The sequence below is a fragment of the Amaranthus tricolor genome, chromosome 1 (assembly GCF_026212465.1).
Source record: "Amaranthus tricolor cultivar Red isolate AtriRed21 chromosome 1, ASM2621246v1, whole genome shotgun sequence".
Taxonomy (NCBI): domain Eukaryota; kingdom Viridiplantae; phylum Streptophyta; class Magnoliopsida; order Caryophyllales; family Amaranthaceae; genus Amaranthus; species Amaranthus tricolor.
The window spans coordinates 16,629,031-16,648,240 of record NC_080047.1 but is presented as its reverse complement, the minus strand read 5'-3'; the positions used below and the strand labels follow the sequence as shown (position 1 = coordinate 16,648,240).

Sequence of the window (19,210 nt, the reverse complement as noted above, 5' to 3'; positions counted from 1 at the left end):
AGATAGGTGAAAAGTAGATCATTTTCATTCGAGATTATTTTTGGGTTGACTTTGGGTTACTTATTTACATGGATCACTTTTGGTTGGACTATTTACGTTAATATTGTTTTAGATTTGACTAAATTTGGGTCGACTCAACAAGGCAAGAGTTTATGAAACATTAAAATTCATTAAATTTAGATTAATTAAAAAATAAAAGTTGAGTTTATGAAATTAATATTAGTTTTCCTATCGTTTTCATATATTTTTCTCAAATAGAATCTTTGAATTTTAGTATTAAAATTTGACTATGAATTATTAAGAATCTAAATCAAAAAGCATATTTATGAGGATTTTTTAATAAATTTGTCTCAATATATATTTTCTAAACATCTATTTCTTATAATTTTTTAAAGTCCACAATCAAAAGTTTTTGGTGTTTACCTATGCATTGAGACATGAGAAAAAAAAGTGAATGAGAAGAAAAAAAAATTAAAAAACTTTTATGGTTTCAAAGAGTAAATATTGACTTAGAATATTAAAACTAGATATAAATATTCTCCAAAGTAACAACGTGGAATTTGAAAATTGATAAAATTGAAAAAAATCTATTTCAATTATGATCAAGTTTTGCCTTTTTTTAAAAAAATGGGTTGTATTATTTTGGACTTATGGGTTAAAAATTTCGAATGTAACTTATTAATTTTCGATTGGACATTTATCACAATTGGATTTTCAGAATCCATATTCAAGTATTGTATGAGATCAATTGGAAAATTTGTTTCATGCATTATTAATTAACAGCACTTTCACCCTTTCGTGTTGAAGATGTTGGATATTTAAAGCGAATTAGAACAAGTCTTATGTTTTATAATTATATTTATACTGAGACAAATAAGCATCTTCATATCGAGCAGAAAGTTGGGGATTCGATTTTTATTGGGCGTAAATATCAGTTGGTAGGTTTTTTGGCTGCGCGCATCTCTCTTTATTTCCTCCTCGGGAGAACGGGTATGATTTGTCCGCATCTTTCAGGAAAAAAAAAACCCCCACCCGGACCATGCCTCGTGCGGGATACTGAGTGTCCTTTACCTTTACCTCTGCCTTTACCTTTTTTTACAAATAAGTATTAGAACTTTATGTCAAAGTACTTTGAAACATACGAAGCAACTAAGTGAAGAACAAACAAAACAATAGATCAGCACCCTGCTTGTTTGAGCGGTGTGCAGCTCGTTCGAGCACTTTCTCTGCTAGCTCGAGTACAATGTGTTTTTTCAGAGGCAAAATGCTACTGAAAGTTGTTTCAGCATTTTCTCGTTTGAGCACTATATATATGTGCTCGTTTGAGCACCCTTGTACAGGCGAACGATTCGGATATTTTACAAGACATATCATGAATATGGGTGATAAGATCATAACACGATTTTACGATCCTACGATCCGATCCTACAAGGGTGTTCTTAATTATAAAAAATTTCTTATATTCTAGCTTTTACTTATATAAATAAAAGATAAAAATATATCTCCAATAAGTTTAAGAAAATTCATGTACTTATAAATTTAAAAATAAACTAAAATAAATATATCAAAACATATTTTTAGGATCTTACGATCCTGTGATTCAATTCAACCGATTTTGATCTTACCACCTTGCCGATCTTAGGTAGGATCCCAATTCTAACAACTTTGGTTATATCAGTTGTTTGAAGTTGTTATCTTAACTCATATTTATTCATCAATACTAATTGATGTATTAGATTTATTGTACCACCCCTGAATTTCCGACCCCTTATACAAAACCAAGACCGCAAAAGATGGGAGGAAATTCGGGTGTTACATTGAAATAAAATAAATAAGATAATATTAAATTTTAAAAGAAATTATGAGTAAAAATTTCAACAGCATCTCTCCCAAAAATCGAATATGTGTTAGAGTAATTAGCACAATAAAAACATTAAACTAATTTAAGGCATCATTGCCTATAAGATCTCACACCACAGCGGAATGATTCTCGCCGGCTTCTCAAATCAACATGCTAAGCATGGATTGTGGTTCCAGTGTCAACGCTTGCGTTTAAAATGACTTAACTCTTTAGAAACCATACAAAGTTATAAACTATGCAGCGGAAAGACAAATATATAAAGGAGTACACAAGGCCTTATAACAAAACGTATACAACCAAAGTTTACAAAAGATAAACAAGAGCTACAAAATCGAAAGATAACGGTATGATACAAGTAGAGTTGTTCAAAAGTGACCCGACCCGAAAATCCGATCGAAAACCGAAAGTAAACCGACCAGAAAATGTGTTCCTTTTTAGGTTTATCGAACCAACATTATTCGACCCGTAGCTATACCCGAACCGGTCGACAACGAAAATGGGAAAACTGAATCCGAGCTGTAACCGATTTTTTAATCGACACGTAACTGTTAACCAAGATTACCCGAACCTAATAATGACCGACCCGAGTCATATCCGACCCGAATCATGATCAAAACTGAACTCGATCCGGCTAAAACCAACTTAACCCGAATGAAGTTTAGATCGAACTGCTGTAAACCTGAACCAATTTTTTACATAGAAGTATGATTGACTCATATTCAATCATGTTATTAGTTATTCTAATAAAGTCATAAATATTTTAATAAAATAAATTTTATAAATACATGATTTCATATATTTAGAGTTAATAATTAATGGTCAATGTTTATTTAACTACTTTTAATCGAATTATATGAAAATTGATAGAATTTTATAATTTTAATTTCCGGTCAAACAAGTAAAAGTAACAATATAATAATGATCACTAATTGATTTGCATTTTCACTATTTTGCTTTAACTAAAGGAACCTTATTATCAATTAAAAAATAACTAACAACTTAATCTGATACTGACTCGATCAATAGTAATTAGTAATTCGCAATTTGTAGCCGAATTCTACTTGAAAAATACCTGAACCCGATCTGTACCCGATAAAATCAAACCAATTATTAACGGATGATAACCCGAGACCGATTAAAACTCGACATGTACTTCAGCGGACACCGAACTGATGCTAACCCGATAGCTTGAATAACCGATCTTCAACTGAATCGTGACTAATTGACCCGACCCGAGTATGACCCGTCGCAACCCGCATCCGAAATATAACTGATCTAAAATATAACCGAATCGAATGACACCCGTTCGAAACCTATCCAATTACCCGTACGAACACCTCTAGACACGGGTTATGTTTCGCCCTCATTACTCTCCCCCAATGCAATGCAATGTAAAAGAAGCTCCAACACCTGCCACGCATGTCTATGATCCTTCTGCTGCTCGACATCAAACCAAAGGCCAATGTGTCGTAGCAGGACAATCATAGAAAGACATCAAACAATCAAACATAAACACAAACACGTACACGTCAATAACTAGCATCAAATATAATAAGGCCAACTACTAGGTGACATTATGTTATACAACAACATAAGATGATTTCATAAGACACAAGCACAGATAGTAACCGTTTATTGTCCACCTGTACTTCTTAATCTCATTACGTCCTTTCCAACCTGAACCATGTGTTCTTGGGTAGTATACAGGTCTTCACACTCCTATTCTCAAAACATAAACTCTTGTAAAACACGCGTAGTATTAACTCAACCAAGGCATTAACAGACTACCTAACACATGACCTTATAGAGCTTGTCTATATTAAGGTAAGTGTGATCATAGGCTATCTTTGGGGATTGGTAATACCCTTAAGGTAACTTAACTTAGGAACGCTTCTGACTAGCATAAACTATTCTATCAATGACCAAAATTTTGTATCAATGTGTAAGCTTTCTATCAATGAATGAACCTTCTATCATTAAATAAGTTTCGATCAATGAATAAACTTTATATAAGTGGATCTTTTCTCTACTTCATGGCATAGTGACACGGCCAAGGGCGTTATCGGCCACCCAGCACCCATGGCAAAGTATGAGCTCATACCCCCTCCAGCTGACCCTCTCAGGTCCTACCTTCGAAAAAAACTAACACACTGGGGTACTAATCCAAGGAAGAGGCCACCATATTGGGGTTTGCAAGGCCCGCATGGTAACACCTCGGCCACTTGGCGCCCAATGACAAAATATGAAATTCACCTATAAAGGAGTAATTCTAACTCCAAGTAAGGCATAATCCAATTCTTAAATAAATAAGGGGGTGGTCCCCACCTTCTATTAACACTCTCATTCTCTAAACTATTCTAAGCGCAAGGATTTCATAGTCGATAACTCTTCATATAAAGTGTATTCACTAGTACCTCATAATTTCGATACAATGCATATTATCACAATAAACAATAAATAATGATCTCTTAAAGGAAAATTGTATATAAGGGTTAATTACTGCGTGTACGTACCTGTAAGCGTCATTACACGACCAAAAGTTACAAAATTCACCAAACTAAGGTTCTATATTCCTCTTATGAATTGGAAACATATACAAGTTAGGAATAAAACTAACAAATCCCCTTAACTACTTTGTCACACCAAAGTAACTGCTATCACCTATTCAACATGAGTTTTTCGATTACTCTAGCACGTAATAACTCATTCAATGCAAGTCAAAATCATTAACTCAACACAACATAAGTCTTTTCATCAATTTAAAAATAAAATTATATGTGAATCGTTCCTCTTCATCAACTAATTTTGAGTATATTGGTTCGCGTTACTAAAAGAAATAACTAATCACAACTAAGTCTTACAACTTTTAACATAACACTAATATAACGATAAGGCAAATCTTAGAGTTATCGAATCGTGATATCATTTGTTACATTCTCCAAGCTAGAGAGAACTACAATCAAAACAATGCAACATGATGAGTAACTTTGGCAACCCTCGACGATAAGTTGACATTATGCTCTTGGCTTTACTAAAATTATGCATGTATAACTTCAATGACGACCTACTAAGAGTACTTGCAATTCACAACAATCAAGTCACAACAATTAGCAACTATTACTCCCAAATAATCAACTACAATCAAAATCATTACTAATTATCACAACCATAATCAACCAAGTCTTAAAACAACTTATAAGGTTCTTTAATTAATCACCACACCACCAAAGTAGCATACAACACACACACTACTAGTAATCTCATTTCTTAATCAAACTCTAATTATTTCATGTTCAAAGATAACACTATTTCTATTACCCATGATAAGATTAAACCAAACTAATACATAATCAACACACAACCCATAATTTCTAATCACACTTCAAACCCTAAATCATAAATATGTTCAATTCATCAATCAAACTCTTACCCACAAAAGATTCAATGAAAAAAATACAAAAACAACATCAACCTTAATACACTTAATAAAACTCCAATTAAAAACGAGAAAATTAATTAAAGAAAAGAGGAGATGGCTTACTAAGATGAACAAAAGAAGGGGTAAAGAGGAAAGTGGGTAGTGTGGTGGTGGACCACAATTGGTGGTCATGTGGGGCAGTTACCACTGCTGGAGGTGGAAAAACGCAGCAGCAGCTGCTCTTGGGAGGCCTATAACCGCCTGCTATTAGAGGAGGGTGGAGGTAGTAGCCGTTGCTAGTGGAGGAAGAGCTTTTGGGGAGGAGGGGAGGCTGCTACTGCTGGTTGTGGTGGTGAGCCGTGAGGGAGAAGGAGGGAATGAGGGAGAGAGGAGAAGTAATGGCGTGAGACTTGTGAGGCAAGGAGTGTTCTAGTCTTTTTAAAATAAAACCCTAACTCATCCTTTTTATATTATTTATCTATTTATTTATTTATTTATTATTTATTTATTTATTTATCTAGATTCATCTTCTTGCGAGGCCCAATTAAGAATTCACCTTCGTATGCTCACACATTTTAATAAAATAATAATTTTGATTCGAACCTCTTTATTTTAGAAGTCGTAACTATATTTTTAATATAAATATATGTTAACGTAAAAAAAAATTCGAATATGAAAGGAAATTTATCAAAACTAATTCAAACATAATTTAATTTAATTATAAAATCTCCAAAAATTATTAAAATATTAAATAATGACGTCATAAAAATCTCGAGCTGTTACATTTATGGTATGGAAAGATGCAAGCTATGGTATATATATAGTAGAAGTTATTCTCTTATGTTTATTCATTCTTGAGAATTTTTGTATTCTCGTTTATTTTCATTAAAAAACTTTATAAATTCATTATCTAGTTATTTATTCGTAATGTTTAACAAATCAAAGCTCTAGTTTTATTATTAGCCTTGTTAATTGCAATAGATACTTATATCAAGATGGGTTAAATAAATAACCTTTAAAATTTCATTTCTAAACCTTTTCTTGTAGGTGTAAATAAATCTTTTGACTAACAAAGTCTTCAAATATCTTGAAGTATGGAACATAACACAATCAATGAACATAAATTTTTTGACAAACTAAAAATACATTTGGTTAGCGCAAATGTATTTTTAGTTTGATTTAATTCAGTTAATAAATTGGAAAAATTATCTAAAATAATTCGATTTTTTCAAAATTAACTTATAATAATTTCACCTATTGATTAACCATGAATAATCTCAACTTTATGGGTATTTACCTAGAGTAAACTTAGGTAACCCGTTAACTTGCTATTGCAAGTTTTATTTTTTTAAAAAAATTCAAAGTTGACTTTTCTATTGGTAAGAGGAAAAGCGTAAAAATATTAATACTGAAGTCTTTTGATGATTAAATAATCCTTCATTTTAGTAATTTTGTCTTATTTTTTGTTTTGTCTTTTTTTTGTATTAGGTTAGTTGATTTGTTTTGTTCTATTTCATTTTATGGTATGCCGTATTTAAAATTTTAGCAAGTCTTGTATGAGACCGTCTTACCGTGAGATGGGCTCATACAAGCGGCCCATTAGGCAAAAAACATTAAAAAAAAAAAACAATGAAATCTGAATTCACACTTGTAGTAGAAGTACTTTTTTAAAAAATAGTTTGAACTGATCCAATTGAAGTTGTCACATAGTTAAACGACCTCAACAAAGAGCGTGCACTATAATAGATCAATCCACTATTTATTTACAACATACACATTATTTTAGAGTATATTTAACTTTTTCTCTAATTACATTATTTTAAATAAAGAGGAATAAATTTAATGAATAAGTTCAAATTTTTATTAATTCAATTAATGCATATGATTAATATAGATCTTAATTACGAGCATTTTTTTATTCAAAAACACTATTTTATTGAGAGATTCTTTCAAGAATAAGATTGCAATTTTGATAAATTTATTGTGATTCTATTTGTCATTTTGCTGAAATAAAAAAAATTAGTTGTTAATTTTATAAACAAATTCTGCTAAAATTTCGTCCATTAACTGATGCCCTATAAAAGTCCGAACCCTAAATTCGCCGCTGCAAACGAACTTACATAAGACTATAGACTGGCCTGATAATAGAATTTGTTGGGAAGCGCATGGGGCACACCAAGTAGTTTTATAAAAGGAATGGACGGCAAATTAAGTAGGTTCCCTTAATAATATAGACTGAGCTATGTCTGGAATTGAATAATGGAGAAGACAACATCGTGCATGGCATGCCCATCTTATAACACTCACACATGAGTGACATGACTGCTAAACTTGGAAATTAATAAACAATTACATAACATTATTATTAAATTAATTAATAATGCATATTTGTGATTTAGCTTCTTCTACCTTTAAATTCATTTCTGCATCAATCAATTTTCAATACTCGATTATTCTTTAGAGACCTATTTGCAACTTGCTTTTTTTTATATTTAATTTCATTAATTGTATTACTCCTATTATTATTATTATTATTATTATTATTATTATAAAACCTTTTACTCAAAATATTTCGACTGATCTGACTGAATAGTTACAAATTTTTCACTAATATCCCATAAAAGAAGTAGTCGTAACTGTTTAATTTCCAACTATAACAATATTTGTTAAAAATATTGCGAAATTCAAAATGGAAAAGGGATTTCCGATTATTTTCTTTCTAATTTGCAACCAAGTTTTGGTGGAAAAAAAACCTTCTTTTTTGATAAAAATTTTCAGAAAAATTATTTTTTTCAGCTTTATTAATAAATATATAATCATTTAAAATAGCTTGAAGAATTTTGACTTTTTTTCATCATAATAAGTTTGATAAATGTTACACATCTAACACTGCTAATATGACTAAACTAAACAAATAAGACTAATAAAATACTTATAATACACTAATATATACGACTAATAATGTATTAATAATACACTAATACAACTATAATATACTAACACTACACTAATAATAATAATAATAATAATAATAATAATAATAATAATAATAGTAATATATTAAATAAAATTATACTACATCCTATTCGCTTTACTTGTCCCATTTACTTTTCGTCACTATTCACCAATCTCTTTTAATGTATATTTTATTTTAAATATATAAGTTAAAATATAGTCAAGTAGGATCTTCTTTTATTCGTCTCAATGCAAGGATAATTAATATGAACTTTTCATAATTTTTAATTAAGCATAATTAGAGATATTAAGCATAATTAGGTGGGATATATTTAGTGACATTTAATTTTAATGTTACTACTTTAAATTTCTAATGGTATATATAGTGATTTAGTGACACTAATTAAACTCTTTAGTAACATAGTAAAAAATCATACGAAAGCTTTTCGCGATATTGGATCTAGTGCTATAGTGACAATTACATGTCTCTAAAGGCAAAATAAAGTGTTACTAAATCACTTTATAGTGGAATTCAAAACAAAACTTAACAATAAAAATACAAATTAGCCACATTTTTTATAATGTCACTATATATATTCCACCTAAAGTTAAATTTTTCGTAGTGAAATTGTTATATGGACATTCCGACTAATTTTTCGACTACCTGATGTTAGTCGAAAATTTCAACTACTTTACTAAAATGAAATACTGACTTCATCTAATTCGACTGTTTAAAATAGTTGAAATAAATCTGTATTTTGCGTAGTCGGTAGAAAGATTTTCTTTTATAGTGTATTAATATGTGAGAAGAGAAAGAGAGAGTTACACAAATAAAGCATGGAGAGTTATAGAGACAGTATAAAGCTCAAGCATGGAGCTCGTTTTACTTACATCTCAAAATATATGCCCATATATAGGCAAAAGGAGCAAAACAAAGCTACAAAAGTTGGGCAACACATGTGAAAAGAAAATATTAGCTTGTTGCTCGTTCGAGTATATAATTGCTCGTTTTTCGAACATTCTAAGTTGGAGCGGCAATTTATACATGCTTCACGTAACGTTTATCGCATTTCAATTCTTAATATCCAATATTCAATGCACTAATGCTCCACACAACTCGTAAGACAAAATAAAAACATATTTTCTAACAAGAGTATCTTGAACAACTAAATCCATGCTTTATCAAACTCTATGCCTTATACACCAATGAAGAATATTCAAAGTACTTGACCATAAAGCATATGTTCAAGTAAAACTAAAGCGCAAATAACTTGTGTATAAAAGCATAAGAATATTTCTTAGATGGTCAAAATACCAAAAGAATGAGCGCACTCCTTAGTTTTTTTTAAGTTAATCTTAAAATTTAATTGAATATAATTTTGAATCTCATATATTTTTTTTCACTTTTTGATAATAATTTTGCATTCTTCCAAGTTGCAAACTTCAAATAACTAATACTCCTATTAAGTTAGAATCACAATTAAAATAAATATCTCAAAAAAACAATATTTTTAAGATAGATTTCAAGTAAACAAGTATGAGTGAGTGCCTTGCTGCGCTGCAAAATTAACTGTTTAATAATTTTATGTTTTTAAGTAGTAAAAAGCCTTGTGCAATGCACGAATTTGTGAGTATAAAATATATAAAAATATAACTTTAAAGAATAATGTAAGTATATACTATGGTGATTAAATTTATTGAATATATGACTTTTTCTAAGCAAAAATTAAATACTGATCTTTTTAAAAAAATTATATATTAAATACGTCACTTTTTCATCTAATTAAATGTATCAAAGTCTAGGTTAGTTATATAGAATTGATATAATTTTAAAAATAATCAAATTCTAAATCAGGTAAATATTATCAATTAATCAACTAACATCCAATAAAAAAATTACATTTGTCATGTCTTCTTAGAAGATGACACTTGGAACTTTTCAACATTTTTATAATATTGTATGATATGATATGATTATTTGTCAAATTATTTTATTAATTTGACAGAACATATTCTTCGCACTAAACCACAATATTAATATTTGTTTCGTTTTTCTTCGTTTTCCGATCAAATGCTTATGGGGTAAAATTTGGTGGATAAGGAGTTTTGGCTTTCCATATTTTACTATGGGACATCCTGACAAGGTCGTCTTGGATATTTTTGGGGACCTTGAGCGAAAGCGAAAAAATGAGTTTCTAAAATACGAATGTTAAGCCTTTTATAAAGTGACAATTGATAAATTACTAATTTTATCAATTAGACAAAACACTAGTATGCTCAGTTAACCTATTAACCTTGAAAATACAATAAATTAAAAATATCAATATTTAGTTACTTAAAAACAATGAATATCAATGAAAAAATATCAAATTATATCCACCAATTACAATTAACCTAGAAACAAATAACTAGTCATTAACAAGGTCACAAACAAAGCTATTAGGATCGGGATTCGGCCTAAGATTGTTAAGGGGTAGGATCGAAATCGGTAGAATCGAATCGTATGATCGTGTAGTCCTACAAATATGCATTAATGTGTTTTAGATTACTGATTATCAATTATATTTGTTCTCTTTTTAAGTTTTAAGGTGTAAGTAAAAACTTGTCTGACTTTATGTATTAAGTTTGAAAAAAATACTTTTAATAATCATTTAACCTGCAAATCAACAAAAACTTTAATTTTATAAAGGTATTAATAATTATTTTAAATACATATTTATACGTAAGTGAAATTTGTATTATACTTCCTCCGTTCTGAAATACTCGCTACATAATGATTATTGACATTATTCATCGTTCAAGCTTATTATTGCGGGTAAAGTGTAAGAAAGAAAATAGTCAAGTGAGATCTTGTTTGAATCGTCTAATCGCAAACTTTCATAATATAGATTTTTTATAATTCTTATATGTGTATAATTCAATATATAAATGATCAAAATAACACATTTGATTACATAAAAAGGTCAAATGTATATATAAACATATATACATATATATATATATATATATATATATATATATATATATACATATATATATATATATATGTATATATATATAATATATATATATATATATATATATATATATATATATATATATATGTATATATATATAATATATATATATATATATATATATATATATATATATATATATTAAAAAATTTAGGCCTCTTAAAATAATGAGGCTCTGAGTCGTTGCAAATAGTTCTCTTGTAAAAAATCGACCATGCAACTTGGCCAATTATAACATGTAACAATTAATCCCCATTGAAGAAAAAGTCTATATTGAATAAATATCAAATTGTTTGAATCTGTTTTAAAAGCCCATAAGAGTTTTATCACTATTCACAAATACAAAGCCATCAAAGCTTAGCTGCAAAAATTTGCATAATTCTATCAACTTTGAAGTGGTTTTAAGATTTAGTTTTCAACAGCCCACAGAATTGAAACTTGATTATTGAGAAGCTACCCCCACCACCCCATAGGCCATTGCAAGGAAAAATTATGTAAAACATGGATAATAGATTTGACTCCCTGATTTTTAATTGATTTACTTTTATAATTAAATCTTCATAACGGGGCAAAGTAAAAAATAATAATTTTTCTAAAGGCTTTGTGTAATTATAAAAGTATGATATTATTTAACAATTTTATATTTTTAAACATTTAATATATACTCCCTCCTATTCATAGAGGATGAGACATTTGGGTTTTGTACCAAAACCAAGGGCAGGTGAGGAAACACTTAAACGTGGGTGGAAAACTCTCTTTTTCCATTAAAGGCATTGATATTTATGTGTTATTGTGTTGTTGTAGTAAAGTTAAAAGGGTAAAAAAGAATGACAAAAATAGAAATGAGACATTTTCAGTGAATTGACCCGATAATGAAATGTTTCATTCTCTATGAATAGGAGAGAGTATTACATAATTTAATATTAAGATCCTTAATTTTTTAGGTCCTATGCGGTCGAATATATCTGTCTATTAAAATATATTAAGTCGAATCAAGTTTGTGTTTGAGTCATATATCTCATAAAACTTTCAACAAGAAATTAACCGTTTTGTTAGTCAAGTTGAAAAATCATAATGTGGTTATGATTTGCAATAGATTAGATAACCTAATTTAAACCCACTTAACCTATTTAATGTCTCTCGAGAAACAAAAGTTTACATAGAGATTGAAAAGGTTGGAGAGCACCGAGAGATTAGAAATTAGACATTGACACTTTGTTTAGATGGAGGAATTTGGAGGGAAAGGAAAGAGAGAGATTTGGAAGAAAATGATTTCTTTTGTTTGGATAATACTTTTAGAGAAGCAAGAATTTGGAAGGAAAGGAAATCGAGGGACTAATGTCCCTAATTTGTTAATAACCAAATCTTTTCAAAAGAGGAAATATTTGGAAAAAAAATAGTTTGTTAAGTAGAATATTGTTCATATTCAAATTTTTTTGTGAATTATTTAATATTAAATTATAGTGTGTGCATTATTATTGATAGTATTTAAATTATTTAGAACTTTATAAATTCTATTTTCCTTTAATTTCTCTCAATTTCCTTCTTATCCAAACAAAGGAAACATTCCTCACTAATCTCTCTCCTTCCTTTCCATTCACTTATTTTCGTTTCCCTCCATTTCGTTTTTCTCCTAAAATCTTATCCAAACTTAGTGTGAAAATAAAGAGTCGAAAATATAGAGAATGTAATTGCAATATTAGTTCAAGAGAGAGTAAGAGGACTAAGAAAAAAAAAATCCTAAAATGAAAATAAAAACTTAAAAAGTATATTCTCATTATACACTCTTATACACTCAATTATTATAGTCTTTTATGATTATTTTTTTGTCATTTATGATTTTTTAAATCTCTCAACATAGAATGCATTGTTTTTGGGCTCGGTTACAAACTTAAAGTTATGACTTATAAATGTATATGTACTACTATGAAATATAAGCAGATATAAAATGGGTTTAAGTTTTTGTTATATTGATTGACCCAATCTAAAATATTTTTAATCTGATTAATCAATAAGTTATTATAGATTTTTTTAGATTTAAAATTTTTAACATAATCTATTTAATAAACATATTATGCTGGGTCTAACCAATTATTTAGTTAGGTCAAAATCTATGCTCATAGTCTCAAACCCATTAATTTAATATTAGGTTCGAGTCAAATTAGCATGTCGGGTCAACTTTCCATTGGCCTACGTACATGGTAGCAACTATTAATTAAAAATTATCGTGCTATGTAAAATCTTTTATTCATAATAAAAAAATATAGTGATCATATGAAATCTTATTTGATTCGTTTAACTACATATTTTTATATTTTAATAATTTTTAGTTATACAAAAATTAAAGATACTAAACATCAATATAATGTGATAAAAATTTGTACTCCTTGTCCTCTGATTCGATTTAATATACTACCCTTCCTATCCCTACTGTATGACACATTTAAAATTTGATAATTCATCAATATGTTGTAATTTATTATTACTCTATAAGTTAAAAAATAGTTAAATGATATTTTATTTGGTTTGTATTAATGCAAATTTATTAATATCAATTTCTTATAATTTTTAGTTATATACAATTAGAGATATTAAAAACTAAATTAATATATTGATAAACATGTAAAATCCTTCAAATTGTATCTACCAATTGACTAGGAATGAACATGGGTCGAATGAATGTTAGATCCAGGTAGACCCAAATTCAGACCCTATTTTTTTTATTGGACTCAGATCCGAAGTCAGATCCATAAAATCTAGAAAATTTGAATCCTAACCCAGACCCTTAGGGTCTCTGGATCGGGATCCAAAAATATTTATATGTTTTTTTCGAAAAAATATAAAAGCACATTTATGCAATTTTTGCTCATTCATCTAAAATTATTGAAAATATTGCTCCCTTCTATTCATTTTAAGTGTCTCATTTACTTTATATCATTTACTTTATGCAATATCCAATGCACTTATTCAATCATTAATATATCTAGTAATATATAATTAAAAATTATAAAAATTGATATTAATAAACTTCACATTAATACAAATCAAATAAGATCTCAAATGATTATGTGTTAACTTATAGATTTAATAATACAATACAATTTCAGAGTGATAGATAAATAGTGTCCCAAAAATAAATGGGACACCTAAAATAAAAAGGAGGGAGTACTAATTAACAAAAGATTTTTCTTATATTTTATACTAATTGAGATATCAAATACACACAAAGTTTTTCATCATTTAAGTTCTTAAAATGAGATATTCACCAAGTTTTTTGATTTTTAAAGAACAAATGCAACCACTACATTTCAAATTACATTAACTAACAAAATTTCAAATCAAACAAATAAATACACAAAAGTTTTTATATAATTTTTTTGAAAAAGGAAAAGGGTCTAGGGGTTGGGTCAAAGTGTGGACCCTAAAGCTCATTGACCTAGATCCGATGCGAACCCTTAAGGTTCAAAAATTGATGAATTCAAACTCTTAAATTAGAATCGAATCGGGTCTAGATACGATCCAAGACCATTGTCTATTTCTAGGGGTGCACATAGTCCGATTTGGTCTAGTTTGACACTAAAATCAGACCAAAAGTTTCAGATTGGACCGAACCAAACCGTTCTACAACGGTCTGGTCTAGTCTGATCTATGGTTGTTTATTATTGCCAAATTAATATATGTTTTTGTTTATGCAAATATTTCGCACGTACAATAACCAAATATAATAATTTGTAATTAGTTGATTGAATTAACATTATTTAAGTATATATTACTATATAAAAATAACTATATCTTGAAATATCTAGGCAGCAACATATTTTTTTATAAAAAATTATAATTTTTGATAATAGTACGGTTTGGTCTGGTTTGAAAAAAAATCGAAATCAGACCATAAACCGTAATTTATTTGAAAAGAACCAGACCAGACCATGTATTAAAATTTAGATTTGATTCGTTTAATCTGCGATCTAAACCAAACTCTCTTTCAACTCTATCTATTCCTACTATTGACCCAACATTTATAGCTAACAACTACAATTAAAAAAATAAAAAAATGTGTAATAAGAGGAGTAATAGATTTTATGAGTAAGAAAAAAGAAAGTAGAAAAATGGAAATAAGAAAGGGTAAGAAAGGAGTCTAGGGGTGAAGAACCTAAGTAGAAAACATCACCCTTTTCCCACATCTCCCAACAAATTTCCAAAATGATCAAGTTGGGTTTTGTCAGCAAACCCCACTTGATTAGGAAGTTCACTGTATCCAACCCCCATTTCCCTCTCTTTACCAAGCAAATTTACATACCCTTTTTATATAACCTTCCATACTCTTCATTCATCCTTTATTTCTTCTTCTTCTTCTTCTTGCTCTCCCCTTTAACTTCCATTTTCACTTCCTTTTTGGGTGTTCTTTATTTCTTTTGTTTGTTGGATTTTCTCAATTTAATTGTCCCTTCCAAACCCTAATTTCAGAAAAATAAAAAAAGGTATCCGAATCTTAGGGTTCCAAAAATGCCCATCTTCTGATTTTCTTCACAAATTTTCATTCTTTCAGCTTAATCACAGGTGGTTCTTTAATACCTTCATCTTTTCCCCTTTTTTGATTTGATTATTTTGATATTTTCCTCTTTAGGAAGTTTTCAAGGGGAAGAATTGCATGATTTAATTATTTGATTGGTTTTTATTGGGTTGTTTTGTATTGATGGGTTTTCATTTTTTGACCTGTTACAAAAAGAATTTCCAATTGAAAGATTTGTGATTTGTTATTTGCTTTCATTTTCTGTAATTTTTGCTTGAAATGTCGTTATTCGGTAACCTTCATCTAACCCTGCAACCATCCCGAACCCAGATTATAGTTTCTATGAGCAAGATATAATAACTACAATGATGTGGATGTTTTGAAATGATGTTATGTGTTAAGCTTCATCTAACCCTTCATCAATCCTGAACCCGAATCATAGTTTTTATGAGCGAAATAATGATGACGATGGTTTGAAATGCTGTTATTTGTTAACCTTCATCTAACCCTTCAACCATCCCGACCCCGGATCATAGTTTTTATGAGCGAAATACATTGACTAATTGACTATAATGATGATGATGGTTTGAAATGCTGTTATTTGTTATTCTTCATCTAACCCTTCTACCATCCCAACCCCGGATCACAGTTTCTATGAGCTAGCGAGATATAATAAGATATAATAAATATAAAGATGATGATTGTTTGAAATGTTGATATGTGTAATTATGAAATTGAGTGCGCTTTAAATTGTTCTAATGATCTGTATGATAATTATCTTACTTTTTGCACCCTTTGATTTTGTAGATTTCTGCTACAACATCAAGCTTGGAATTCTTGGTCTTTACATTAATATCAATCATCCTAACAAGTTTGGAGTAATTGAGAAGATATTTTGAGCGGTTTAAAATTGGGTCTTAGTGTCCACATTGTAGTCGGGTCAAGCCGGGTTCAGTTACAAAATCGGGTAAATATTGGATCATCGAATATTCATCAAGCTTCAAGAAAAACTCAACAAATATAAGGGTTTTGTGTAAATGATTGGTGAACTTTCAGAATCAGATTGGAAGCTACCCAAAAGTTTGATCACATTAAGAAACCATTCCTCTGAAACTAAAGTCATGGAAGGTAGAGTAAGAAAAAATGTACCTTGTACAATTAGAAATCCTACAACCAACCCTATAAATGAAGGGATGGTGAGAAGGGATATGGAATATAAACAATCTGTTACTCAGGGCACCGGAAAGAAGGCGTTGCGAGACGGTTATTTTGGGTTTGAATCTATGTTTCTGCTTGTTTGTCTAACCGCCTCGTTACTGATACTTCCATTGATACTTCCTCCATTGCCACCACCTCCATTTTTGCTACTTTTGCTTCCAATTGGGATTCTTGGGTTACTTATGATATTGGCTTTTATGCCTTCTAATGTTAGAGACTTGACTTATATGTAAATGATGTAGCTTTATCCTTTGTTTCTCCATTGCTTCTAATTTGATTTTGTTATAACATACTTCCTCAGATATGAAATACTCGCAATTGATTGTGACATCAACTATAATGGAACTGAGGTAGTATGAATTATAGGAGGAAGGAGAATGCAAGGTTGAGATTCATTTTTTACTTGAATATTTGGTGTAAAGATACATATACTAGTATGAATTATGAAGAGTTGAATCATATTAAGGCCATTATACACACTTTATTTTGATTTAGTAGTTTTAGTTTAGTATCATATATATGTTCGTTATTTTTTGTAAAAGTTTCATGTATTGCACCTTTTAGAACTCTTTGTCTTCACCTAAAATGAGGTGCTAAGATTTGAGTTGGGTGTTTCTATGAAATAAGATAAGTAATAATGTTAAGTTGATTCTGGTTTCGAACGTTTCTCCCTTATTTGATCTAAGATCTTTGATTAATCTAAGTGCAAAGAATCAACCAAAGGAATGATTAAAGAAAGCAAACAGAGAAAGAGGGTGTTTGGCAAACAACTAATTGATTAAAAACACGTTGGTGAAAACAAACAACTTGTGAATTAGTTGATTTATAATAAGTTATTTTAATTAGCTAAATTATCAAACACTAATGTTAATGGTTTTCACCATTTAAGTTTTGACCATTCAACTATCTATTTATTTATATAATAAATTAAAATTATAAAACAAATTATTTTTTCAAAAAATTTCAAAATTTGGTTTAATAATGTGTGAGTAGAGCTGTTCAAAAGTGACCCGACTCGAAAATCCGAACCGAAACTGAAAGTAAACCGACCCGAAAATGTGTTCCTTTTTTTGGTTTATCGAACCGACAGTACCCGAACCGAAATTGTACCCGAGCCGGTTGACAACCAAAAATGGAAAAGCTGAACCCGAGCTGTAACCGATTTTTGTAACTGACACATAACCGTTGACCGAGATTACCCGAACCTAATAATGACCGACCCGAGTCATATTCGACCCGAATCATGCTCGAAACCAAATTCTATCCGGCTAAAACCGACTGAACCCGAACGAATTTTAGATCGAACTGCTGTAAACCTGAACCAATTTTTAACATAGAAGTATGATAGACTCATATTCAATCATCTTATTTGTTAAGGTAATAAAGTGTTAGATATTTTAAAAAATAAAATTTTATAAATACGTGGTTTCCTATATTTAGAGTTAATAATCAATGGTCAATGTTTATTTAACTACTTATAATCGTATTAGATGAATATTGATAGAACTTTATAATTTTAATTTCTGGTCAAACAAGTAAAAGTAACAAAATAATAATGATTACTAATTAATTTGCATTTTAACTATTTTGCTTTAAATAAAGGAAATCTTGTCATCAATTAAAAATTGACTAACAACTTAATTTAATATTGATTCGATCGATAGTAATTAGTAATACGTAGCTGAATTTTGCTTTAAAAAAAAAAAACTCGAACCCGATCTGTACCCGACAAAACCGAACCAATTAGTAATCGATGACAACCTGAGACCGATTGACACTCGACACGAACTTCAACCGACACTGAACTGATGCTAACCCGATAGCTTGAATAACTGATCTCCAACTAAACCGTGACTAACCGACTCGACCCGAGGGTGATCTGTTGTAACACGCAGCCGAAAAATAACCGATCCGAAATGCAACCGAACCGAGTGACACCCGTCTGAAACTGACCCGATCACCCGAATGAACACATGTGGGCTACAATTAAAATGGTGTAGCAAACTGGTATAAACAAGATTTTGGGGCCAACATGCCCTTTAAAGTTGAAACACTCATTATGGACTAAGCTCTCATAAACATTTTTTATATTCTGAATTGTCCTTAATTTATACTACCTGGGATTCAACTCTTTAGTCTTATTTGATTTTTCACACTTGTCGAGATAATATTTTAACCTTTAATATATTTAATTATTTTTAATTAATAATTATAGAAAGATGATATTA

General features: G+C 29.6%; 1 protein-coding gene across 1 annotated transcript; it reads left to right on the top strand.

Annotated features, from left to right (window-relative positions):
• The first annotated feature begins 16,571 nt into the window (after positions 1–16,571).
• LOC130806295 (ARGOS-like protein) lies at positions 16,572–17,319 on the top strand. Its single transcript, XM_057671311.1, has one exon. The coding sequence runs from the start codon at positions 16,802–16,804 to the stop codon at positions 17,213–17,215; it is 414 nt and encodes a 137-aa protein (XP_057527294.1). The 5' UTR covers positions 16,572–16,801; the 3' UTR covers positions 17,216–17,319.
• Positions 17,320–19,210: the final 1,891 nt, after the last annotated feature.

Coding starts and splice junctions, on each gene's coding strand:
- LOC130806295 (XM_057671311.1), top strand. CDS start 16,802: ATGATTGGTGAACTTTCAGAATCAGATTGGAAGCTACCCAAAAGTTTG.